We start from the raw sequence: 12,102 nt of genomic DNA, 5'->3' as shown, positions 1-12,102 counted from the left end.
ATGTACATTTTTACTATTGATAGGCAAAGTTTTAAAAGCCTTTACAGGTTACCAGTTTAGATTTATAGAAAAGGAATGGTGCCATAATTAATGCCCATAATCTGATGTTCGTGGTGATGCCTCACATGTGTGGGACAATCACTGTTTGTATGTGTGCGGCACCGACGCGTGCATTCGCCTTTGTACGTGCTCATGAGAGGACGGGGGCACTTTGAATTTTTTTTCCAATTACACATTTTTTAGCTTTACATTGTTGCTTTACAAAAACGTCTCTCTTTATGGAGAGATCCAGGGTTTATAAGACCCCAAATCCCTACTCTGTACATAAAAGCATTCAAAACGCCAAGATCAGTGTTTTTGAATGCTTCAGTTTTAAAGTGGTTGTAAACCCTTACAAACCACTTTGACCTACAGGTAAGCCTAGATTAAGGCTTACCTGTAGGTCCAAGAAATATTTCCTAAACCTATACGGTTTAGGAGATATTTACCTGAAAACAGCCACCGCTGTCTACGGCGCATTTGCCGTAGACAGCGGCGCACAGGCGCACTGGGTAAGCCGCAGATCGCGGCGAGATGCCGCGAGTGTCGGCTCCCGTGCGCATGGGCGGGAGTGATGTCATCGCTGCTCCGGCGAATCACAGCGCTGGAGCAGCGAGACCCACCAAGAAGAAGGACGCTCGGAACTACAGGGGACAGCGGTGACTTCGCTGGCTCCTGTGCCAGGTAAGTGACACATAATGGACTACTATGCGATGCTATGCGATGCGATGCGATGCATAGTAGTCCATTATGCTTTACCTTTGCAGGGAATCAAAGAGGAAGTAAACCCATCAGGGTTTACTTCCTCTTTAAGTTAACCACTTGACCCCCGGAAACCCCTTCCTGACCAGGCCATTTTGTGCTATACGGCACTGCGTTACTTTAACCGACATTTGCGCGGTCATCCAACACTGTACCCAAATAAAATATATGTCCTTTTTCCTTTTTGTTCTTTTGGTGGTATTTTATCACCTCTGTGTTTTTATTTTTTTGCGCTATAAACAACAAAAAAAAGAGTGACAATTTTGAAAAGAAAACAATATTTTTTAACTTACTGATATAAAACATATCCAGTAAATAAATGTGAATAATCATATTTCTTCATCAATTTAGTCCAAAATGTATTATGCTACATATTTTTGGTAAAACAAAATCCCAGTAAGTGTATATTGATTGGTTTGTACAAAAGTTATAGCGTCTACAAACTATGGGATGTATTTATTTGTATAAATGGAAAGTACCACGCTAGATAAAAAAGGAAAAAAAAAAAAAGAAGAAAAATCAACTAAAAATAAAAAGCAGCTGCTAAAAACGTGAGATACACACATAAACAAATATAAAGGTCAATAAAGCAGCGCTATGAAAAATAAAAAGTAATAAAAGATAAAATAAAACAAGGTTGTTAATATAGTCCAGAACAAACACACACAATGAATGTGTGTGAACTCCACACACAGCAACCTATGTGTTTGCAAAAATAAATTCAGTCCATATAGTGCACACTGGTAATATTCTTGTGAACACCTCTCAAAGACGGTGCACCTCCACCACATAAAGTGCATGCTTACCAAAAGGCAAGCTCTTATGAGCCTGCGGCTAAATACCCAGCCAGGGTCTCTGTCCAGAAGAGTGTTGAATATCCATAGGTATTGGTTGGAAAGAATCTTGAACGAAGCACCAGACAACCAGGGAGACTCAAACATCAAACCACTAGGGGAATAGGTCAAGCGTTTCCCCAGAAAATGTAAAGAGACTCGCTATAGTGTAAAAACATACCATATAGGTTTATTAAGGTTAAAAGTTGCACTTACAGAAAGGCTGATAAAAACGGTCAAGAAAAGAGCCGGGCGGCTTGGGAAAACCTGTCCACTGTATTACAGCGTGATGACGTCAGCACGTCAAATCTCCCATTTGACGTGCTGACGTCATCGCGCTGTAATACAGTGGACAGGGGTGATCAAAGTGTTAACTGTGTGCCTAGCCTGTGTTTTACTAAACTGTTGGAGGTGCTTTTACTATGGGAAGACATGGATCCTAGCCCCTGTTTTGCAGAGACACAGGATCCATGCCTTCCCTCCTGTCAGAACGGTGATCTGCCTTGTTTACATGGGACTGCCATTCTGCCTCTCTGCTGGATGATAGGAGGTACTGGTAGACATAGAGTGTGTGATCACAGTGGGACTGAGCCACCGGCATCCTACCCCGAGGAGCAGGATCGTGTATATATAAGTGATCCAGCACAGAGGTACTGCCCTGTAGCAGTATAACTGCTATAGGGCGGACCTTAAAGAGGAAGTAAACCCTGATGAGTTTACTTCCTCTTTCATTCCCTGCAAAGGTAAAGTATAATGGACTACTATGCATCGCATAGTAGTCCATTATGTGTCACTTACCTGACACAGGAGCCAGCGATGTCACCGCTGTCCCCTGTAGTCCGGCGCATCCATCTTCTCGGTGGGTCTCGCCGCTCCGCCGCTGTCAGGCGGTTTAGGTAGATAGGTTTAGGAGATATTTCTTGGAATTACAGGTAAGCCTTAATCTAGGCTTACCTGTAGGTCAAAGTGTGTTGTAAGGGTTTACAACCACTTTAAAGTGGTTGTAAACCCTTACAAACCACTTTGACCTACAGGTAAGCCTTAATTAAAGAAATATCTCCCAAACCTATACGGTTTAGGAGATATTTGCCGAAGACGGGCACCGCTGTCTACGGCGCATGCGGCGTAGACAGCGGCGCGCAGGCGCACTGAGCGTGGCATCCTCTACTAGAAGATGCTGCGCAATGCCGCGCGTCTTGGCTTCTGTGCGCATGCGCGGGAGTGACGTCATCGCGGCTTCGCCGAATGACAGCGGCGGAGCTGCGAGACCCACCGAGAAGATGGATGCGGCGGACTACAGGGGACAGCGGCGACTTCGCTGGCTCCTGTGTCAGGTAAGTGACACATAATGGACTACTATGCGATGCGATGCATAGTAGTCCATTATGCTTTGCAGGGAATGAAAGAGGAAGTAAACTCATCAGGGTTTACTTCCTCTTTAAGTGGTTCATGAAAATGTTTGCCCACCTTTGCATTACCTTTGGTACAGCCCTCATATTTGCAATGAATCGACCTGTTTTATATTTCTGCTCAAACAAATTTTTCACCTTCACTTTGAAGAACAAAAAATAGTTTCTTCTTTCTTAGAAAATTGCTCTGACTCCGAGTGTCACCCGAATGCGACGTGTGGAGAGTTCGGTGGGGACCAACAATGTACGTGTAAAGAGGGATTTGCAGGAGATGGGTCGTCTTGTGAGGACATGGATGAATGCCAGGATGGTTACGCCAACAACTGTAGAGCTTATGGTGGGACCTGTGTGAACACTATCGGATCTTACACCTGTAATTGTAGCAATGGATTTGAGTACAAAGAAGGAATTGGCTGTGTTGACATTAATGAGTGTGCGGACAGCTCTCTGAATGACTGTCTTCCACCAGCAGTATGTGTCAATTATTATGGATATTACTTCTGTGAATGTAAATCTGGATTTGAGCATGAAAAAGGAATTGGCTGTGTTAACATGAATAAGTGTGCGGACCATTCTCTGAATGATTGTCATCCACTAGCCGTATGTACCAGTTATTATGGGTCTTACAGATGTACTTGTCCCTATGGATATTACGGAGATGGAAGACACTGTGAGGTCAATGAATGCCAACGAGGAACACCGTGTACCTCTAATGAAGAATGCATTAAGTCCATTGGATCATATTCCTGTAATGACCCTTGTGCCAACCACACCGTACTTCATGACTCCTGGCGCAGCACTACTAATGTACATAATAGTAGTGACTATTCCTATGATTGGGTTCATTGTGACTCTGCCCTAAATGGCTGGTATCGGCTTAAAGGAGAATATGGTCAGCGGATTCCGGAATACTGTGTGCCTGAATACAGCTGCGGCACACACCTTCCTATGTGGCTAAGCGGCAAACACCCAACAATGGAAGATGGCATTGTTAATCGTACAGCCTGTGCCAACTGGAATGGAAATTGCTGTTTACGGTCTATTACAATTTCCGTAAAAAAGTGTGCTGAAGGATATTATGTCTATAAACTGCTGCGGACACCAGCTTGCCCAATGGCCTACTGTGTAGGTAAGTGTTCGCACAAAGTCAGGTCAATGCAATACATTTTGTCTTAAAGTGACACTTATGCCACGTACACACGACCGGACTTTTCGAGGGACTAGATCCGACGGACTTTCGGTGGAGTTCTGACGGACTTTCCGAATGAACAGACTTGGCCACACACAATCACACCAAAGTCCGATGGATTCGAACCTGATGACGTACGACCGGACTAGAATAAAGAAGTTCATAGCCAGTAGCCAAGAGCTGCCCTAGCGTCGGTTTTTGTCAGTCGGACTAGCATTCACACGAGCGGATTTCTCGGTAGGAACTGGGTCCGGCGGAGTTCCGGTGGAAAAATTTAAAACATGTCCGCCAGATTTTTGGCAAGCAAAGGTCTGATGGAGCCCACACTCGATCGAATTGTCCAACGGACTCGTTCCGTCTGACCTTTGCTGTCAAAAAGTCCGGTCGCGTGTGTGTGGCATTAGAGGTCTATGTATAAAAAATCTGCTGTGTGGATGTGAAAAACATTCGCACAGTCAGAATGAAAATTGCTGTACTTCCTCTATTATGTGTAATTGATATACAGTACATGGTCAGCGCCATCTAGTGGCCACGATACATTTTGTTCCTGCTTGAGGCATTTCTAAATAAATAATTCAATTCATTAATTAGCCACCTCAATACACTTCAACCCCTTCCAGCCCCGGACAATTTTCAGCTTTCAGGGCTCTCACACTTTGAATGACAAACACTGGACCCAAATGAAACTTTTATACAGCCATAATGGCTGTATAAGCAATCATTTCTGACTGTTCTAGGCAGCATTCAAACAGCCATTGAGAACTACAGCGATAGCTGTGTTTGTCTCTTACTTGTCGATGCTTGGCCCTGTATCATGTGATCACTGTGACCAATCGCATAGATCACAGTAGTTCTCAATGGCTGTATGAAAGACAATCATGTTTACTAATGAACATGTGATTGCTGTGATTGGTCACAGTGATCACAGTGATCACATGGTACCAGGGTGGACCAGAGCTGCTCGGTACTCCAATAATTGATCCGCTATGTCCAGTAGAAACAGCAGTCACAGGATTGTAAATGACATGTGAATATATAAGAGTACACTGTATAAGTCCAAAATATACAAGAAAAGTCCAAAAATTTATGATTCTGATGTGAACAAAATGTCCCTCTCACTATAGATGAAAATCAAATTTGTGCTTGAATATAAATGTGTAGTCACCACCACCGCCTTTGAGTGAATTGGCCACTCACTTCAAAGAAAGACCCACTGGGTCCAATCAAGCCTTGTAAAAAAATAGGAAGATCCTCAGTAGCCAGGAACGCCAACTCCAATAGTATAAAGCCTTGTACACACGATCGGAGAATCCGTCGGAATGTGTCCTATCAGACCGTGTTGTCGGATAATCCGACTGTGTGTGGTATGCATCGGACTGATTCCGTCGGAGTCCATCGGGCCCAAAGTTCCAACTTGTTGGAAATATTTCCCGACCAACTGGTTCGATCGGACATACTCCGATCATGTGTAGAGAATTTTGATCGGACCAAGTGCCACGCATGCTCAGATCAAATTCCTGCATCAAAGCTATTGGCTACTAGCCTGAATGTAGTCCCATCGTAACGAAATTATGTCATCACGTTCTGAATGATCGGATTTTTCGACAACTTAGTCCGACCGTGTGTATGCAGCAGTTTCGGACAAGATCCGACGGACAAAATCCGTCTGAGAAAATCCGACGGATTTGGTTGGCAGAATGTCCGACCGTGTGTACAGGGGCTAAGACACACACTTTCTTTAGGAAACCGATGTCTCCAGTAATACTCAGAATATATGAGAAAAAAATCATTGCGCAATACCATTTAAAACAATTTATTTAAACATAAGGATTGTGCACTCACACTTTCCATTGTAAAATTGCTAGTAGTATATCCAAAATGCAAGCTACTTGCCTCCTCGTCGCTAATTCCGATGCATGAGACACTGGCAATGACGTCACCACCTCCACCCGATGCGTTGCGTCACTTGTCACGTGACTTTTTCAAGTCATATGCAGAAGGCACGTGATAAGTTATGCAACACGTCGGCTGGAGATGTTGGCATCATTGCCAGTATATATGCCCAGACGCATATATACAGTGGCCAGACAGGAAGCAGTTAGGAATCGCATATAATAAAGACGGCACTAAATGTTTTGCCTTGATTGTGTGAATGTGTGTCACATTTTATACAAAGACCCCAAAATGATAGCGCTGAAATTATAGACCCCAAAAAGATATAGTTTCATTCAAGAAAATTAATCTATAAACATCAACTACTTAATGGCCTTTTAATCTACTTTTCAAGAAAAATGCTTCTTTCTTGTTTTCCTGCCTCCTTATAATGTCCTCCATGAGCTTTTGAAGCTCTCCTTTTCCCTTTCAGTTCTGTTTGTTTGGAAGGAGCAGTGCATGTTAGTTGTGGTTGTGTGCACTGCTCTATGCACATTACACATCCCATAGTCCATCCGGGGAGTGAGAACGTAGCCACCCTCTAATAGGAAGTCAGATAGCACCAACAAAAATACCAATTACAAATATAAAATGGTCCTGCGCAACCCAAATGTTAATGAAAAGTGCTACGTGCTTAAACAAAAATAATATAAATAAATAAAAAACAGGCACAAAAAACAGTCCATAAAGATCCCAAAATATTGGTTCAATGGCGTCAAATGCGTTCAGAAAATGGTGCAAAGAAAACAGCAGGCAAAGGTGCTCCTATAAGCACGGGAAACTCTATGCTCCCAGAACTCTCACCTCAGAACTTTTAAAAACAGGCACATCAAGTATACCAAACAGCTTCCGTTTTGTTCTTAGGCCGCGTACACACGGGCGGACTGTCTGTCCAACTTAGTCCGCTGAAACGTGTTTCAGCGGACAGTCCGCTCGTGTGTGGGCTTCAGCGGACTTTTTCAGCGGACAGTCTGGCGGACTAAGTCTTTCGGAATTTCCGTAATATTGTCCGTCCAACTTTGGTTTCAGCGGACAGTCCGCTCGTGAGTAGGCAAGTTGGACGGACTAAGTATGGCGCATGCTCAGAAAGGATTTACACGGCCGAAGGTTGCATTGCAGTGTATTGGACGTTGTATTTCTAGTCCCGTCGTACGTGCTGTACACGTCATCGCGCAAGCTTTCAACGGACTGTCTGTTCATCGTGTGTGGTCAAGTCCGTTCATTCAAAAGTAGGACGGACTGTCTGTCGGATTGTCTGACGGACTTAGTTGGCCAGACAGTCCGCCCATGTGTACGCGGCTTTAGCCACCAGGGGATCTTCAATAATAGCTGACTTGAATGACATGTATATCCATGCTAAGCCACCAGAGGGCCAATCATCCCTGTATTGGTAGATAATGTCTGCGGTGGCGATTTCTGCTGATAAGTGCTGCTCAAAGGAGAAACATAGGGAGAGAAGAGGGGTTCTGATAGTGTAGTATTTATTAAAAACGAAGTTCAATCAATTACAGATAAAATCAGAGTCTCACATTTAAAATAATGAGACAGCGCTTAAAGAAAAATGGTGTACTGGTGTCTTCCGCCAGTCTTACTTCACTTCTGGTATCGCGTCACGACCTCTCCCTACGCGTTACGTCAATCACATGACTTCTTCAGGGGATCAAAAGAAGAAGTCACGTGATTGACGTAACGCGTAGGGAGTGGTCGTGATGTACTTGAATATAATAAATATATTTTTAAATCAGAGTTTAGCGTTTAGTGTATAAAGTGTAATAAACTCATATTTTACATTGTATTTCAGAATCGTATAATAGCTGCTCAGCGGTGGACTGCGCTCCGGATAAGGAATGTAAGATTGTGGATGGAGTTCAGGGATGTCATTTTAAAAATTAATACTATGTACTTGAAGGGATCCAATCGAAAAATTTAGCAGGTACATTGTTAAAAGAATATTGCAATTCACTAAATAGAACTAGATTTTTTTTTAAATGAGTAAAGTAAGGCAGGGATATAACCACATCAGTTTTTGTTTTCGTTTTTTGTATTCTGTGTCCCATTTGGGAGATTTTCCTTCAATTGTCTCATAACCAAAACAGGAAATGAGAGGAAATCCCTCCAACGTGGGGGAAATCCCTGGTTGTCACCAGAACTAGAGTCCATCAAAGAATGTCTGTTCTGGCTACAACTGAACATTTGTGATTTTCCTTCACTTTCAAGCTTGTGTTGAATTAGAGAGGGTTAATCTTCCTAACATAGACATGGAAGGAAATAAAAATCTGGCAGTGGTTCTAATCCCTTTAAAATAAAATAAAAATATGTATTACATAGTTGTGGTGATTGCATTGTTTTAATGGGTTCATTAAAATACCTTCTAAAATCCTAGGATCACCAGCAGGAGGAAGGAGGTCCTGATTCCTCTATATAGATCTTTAGTTATCACTAGAGCAGGGGGAGGCAACCTCAGCCCTCCAGCTGTGGTGAAACTACAAATCCCATTATGTCTCTAGGAGTCATGCCTGTGATTGTCAGGGTCTTGCAATGTCTCATGGGACTTGTAGTTTCCAAACAGCTGGAGGGCCGAGATTGCCTACCCCTGCACTAGATGGATCACCAGAAGGAGGAACTAGGTCCCGATTATTACTCTATATAGATATTTATATTACTAGAGGGGTCACCAGCAGGAGGCAGGAGGTCCTGATTCCTCTATATAGATCTTTAGTTATCATTAGAGGGATCACCAGCAGGAGGAAGGAGGTCCTGATTCCTCTATGTAGACCTTTATATCACTAGAGTGGTCACCAGCAGGGGGAAGGAGGTTCTGATTTCTCTATATAGATCTTTAGTTATCATTAGAGGGATCACCAGCAGGAGGAAGGAGGTTCTGATTCCTCTATATAGATCTTTATATCACTAGGGGGATCCATATTGATCTTTATCTTTTACTAGAAGGATCCCCAGCAGAAGGAAGGAGATCCTAGGTTGTGCAGTACAATGCTGGCATGTGCTGTGTATTACTGTAAGAATGCACAATCACAATGCCTTCAGGAACATGTGCCTTAGTTTTACAGTGAGATATGTTAAAGAGTTAGTTTTTTTCTGTTTTGATACCCATCCACATGCAGTGGAAGTTTCATACTTGAAGTGGTAAGAAAGTTCAAGAAATGTACCTTGATTGACCAATGGGGAAGTGTTTCTGATGTTCATTTTCAAATACACTTTCAGGCAGGCAGGTGATTCAGTGATCTGCAGTGCATTAAATATATATACAGTCTCCTACATATATATATCCACTGCATTCTAGTATAGCCAAGCCTATAGCTGACTGCAGGCCATACCTGGTGTTCGTTTTCAAATACACTTTCAGGCAGGCAGGCTGGCCTAGTGGTAGTGCCCTGTTATAAGGGGGTACAGGGATGTACCTTGATTGACCAATGGGGAAGTGTTGATTAGAGAACTGGTGTAGTTTCCTCTTGACATTGTTATATGTCCCCACTGCCCTATGGAATAACCCTGGTATAAGGAGTCTGCCTAGAGTTGCCAGGAAAACTTGCCCCTGTCAGCCAGGGAATCTCCTGGGAAGGGTAAAAGTAGGTAAGTAAACCAGATAAAGTCACATACACAGTTGCCCCTGTGGGACCAGGGTCCTAGATCATTTTCATTTCGTGAAGGGAATCACCTCTCTCAAGTATTTAAGAAAAATAAAGATTCAGCGAGTGCACTGATGGTGCTGTTTGCACCTGCTCCAGTGGCAAGCACTTGGCTTATTTGGCTAACACATGCAACATCCATTATAAACATTTGAAATACAGTACATTGCCTGCCAGAATATGATGCCTGCCCTATGAAAAGTAAGGCCAGGGTCTATCGCCTGTCTATGCAGAATTTTGAGATGTGCAGTTGACCACACAGGCATAAAGGAATGATTTGCATAGCTGTCCTGAAATTAGGAATAGACCCAAATATTTAGTGGATATGCAATGGAAATGTGAAGGAATCTCCTGTTGTAACCCCTTGCAGTACAGCTCTGGAGTCCCTTTAACTGGATCTTTATATCTGGGGGCAGGAAGGATTTCGCAATAGTACCTCAGTCAGTCTGTCATAGTAGTCACATGATTGGGATCCAGTCCTGCCAGCTCCTGATCATTACTAGTGCCCGGGAACTGTTTTTGACAGCTTAATCACTTTTGGAGCACATGGTTTCAGCACAGAAACTTCTGCCACCCATGAACACATATGTGCAGCATATGGGCATTAAAGTCCATCATCTTTGATATCACATATACATTGCATGGACGGCAAGAGGCTAAGGAACCTCTACAGCCCTCGTGTCCAACCTGCTGCCCAGGCATGCGTCCCTTTGGTTAATGATGTGCGACCCTTGGACCTCAGCAGTCTGCAGTGTGAACATTGTTTTGGGTAATAGCATTGATCTCTACTAGACTCGTGTAAGCCCTTGTACACACGGTCGGAGATTCCGACAACCAAATCCGTCGGATTTTGTCCGAAACTGTTGCATACACACGGTCGGACAAAGTTGTCGGAAAATCCGATCTTTCAGAACGTGATGGGACTACGTTCAGGCTAGAAGCCAATAGCTTTGATGTAGGAATTTGATCTGAGCATGCGTGGCACTTTGTCCGATCGGAATTCTCTACACATGATCGGAGTATGTCCGATCGGAGCATTTTGTCGGAAAAAAATATTTCCGGCAAGTTGGAAAATTTGTTCCGACGGATATTCCGATGGAAACAGTCAGATACATACCACACACAGTTGGATTATCCGACAACACGGTCCGATAGGACACATACCGACGGATTCTTCGACCATGTGTGTACAAGGGCTCAGATGTTTCCAGACTCTGTGGCTTAGATGTTTCCAGACTATATTGCCTTCTGAAGCATATCTCCAGCCACAAATGTATCCTGTCCACACTCTCTGATCCTCATTTCCTTTATTAGTCCTGATTTACACCTAGGCATTTTTTTTGTGCATTTTCAGTTTTGCAGAAACTGGAAAGGGCCAGGGACATTTCTCTGGTTTTTGATTTCATAGATTTCAATGGATTAAAAACGTGTATTGAAAAATGCAAAATGCACCTAGAATATGCAAACTTCAGCCTGCATAGGTGTGAACCAAGTCTTATTAGGTCTGCAGTTTCTGACAGTCCTCTCAAGCATTATGAATATTGAACATTGTGCCTGGCCCTTTGGTGATGTCAGGGGTTGGATTTAAAGCCCCCTTTAGCTCATAAGATGACTACCACTGCTCTACAGTAGTCTCCAGTGTAAACCAGAAGGTGATCTTTTGCACTTGAAACTTGAAATTTCTCCACATACTAACCTGGACTGAATGACTGTCATCTGATGTTTACGGGTCCTTCATATGTATGGTAAAACCATAATTTATATTTGTTTCTGTCTTCCAGGCGCTGCTGAACCAACAACAACCGCTATCGCTATCGTCTTCCTGCTGCTTTACACTGCTGCCATTATTCTGCATCATTATATATGTGTATATTGGTGGAACATTGTGAGAGAAGTGTAACCGTACATATGAGTGCTGCTTGGCTCTTGAAAAAGAGGACATACCCCAAAAGCTTGTCCTGAAAAAATTGTGTGTTAGTGCAAATAAAAAAAGTATCACAGACAGTACTTCCTGTAATTGTTTCTGTCTTAAGTGCACTAATAGGGCTACAATCACCTCATACACATAGCTTGTCCTCAAGTACCCCCAACATTTCATGTTTACAGGTTTTCCCTAATCTTGCACAGGTGCATAAAATTAGAGTCACTTGCTTGGTATTTTATATATCACACGACTTTATTCAAGACAACATACAAATTCCTAAAAAGGGGTTTGTTTAAAAACAATGTAACAAACTGAGTATCCAGGATGTTGTTATCCTAGGTTAAAGATCCGATTGCTATGGCCAGCA

At 43.0% G+C, this 12,102-nt stretch overlaps 1 protein-coding gene across 3 annotated transcripts in view; it reads left to right on the top strand.

Moving 5' to 3' along the window:
- The window catches only part of LOC143923367 (uncharacterized), a 43,882-nt gene extending 32,064 nt beyond the window's left edge, over positions 1-11,818 (top strand). For all 3 annotated transcript variants that reach the window (XM_077446990.1, XM_077446989.1, XM_077446991.1), the window contains 3 exons: positions 3,222-4,172; positions 7,966-8,097; positions 11,593-11,818. In XM_077446990.1, the coding sequence (XP_077303116.1) occupies positions 3,222-4,172; positions 7,966-8,057 (1,043 nt within the window). In that variant the 3' untranslated portion in view covers positions 8,058-8,097; positions 11,593-11,818. The remainder of the gene's footprint in view (positions 1-3,221; positions 4,173-7,965; positions 8,098-11,592) is intronic.
- Positions 11,819-12,102: the final 284 nt, after the last annotated feature.

This window comes from Lithobates pipiens, unplaced genomic scaffold, assembly GCF_037356315.1.
Source record: "Lithobates pipiens isolate NorthernLeopardFrog02 unplaced genomic scaffold, aLitPip1_a1.2 Scaffold_22, whole genome shotgun sequence".
In the NCBI taxonomy this organism is placed as follows: Eukaryota; Metazoa; Chordata; class Amphibia; order Anura; family Ranidae; genus Lithobates; species Lithobates pipiens.
The sequence above is the reverse complement of the archived record's forward strand: the minus strand, read 5'-3'. Positions and strand labels throughout refer to the sequence as shown.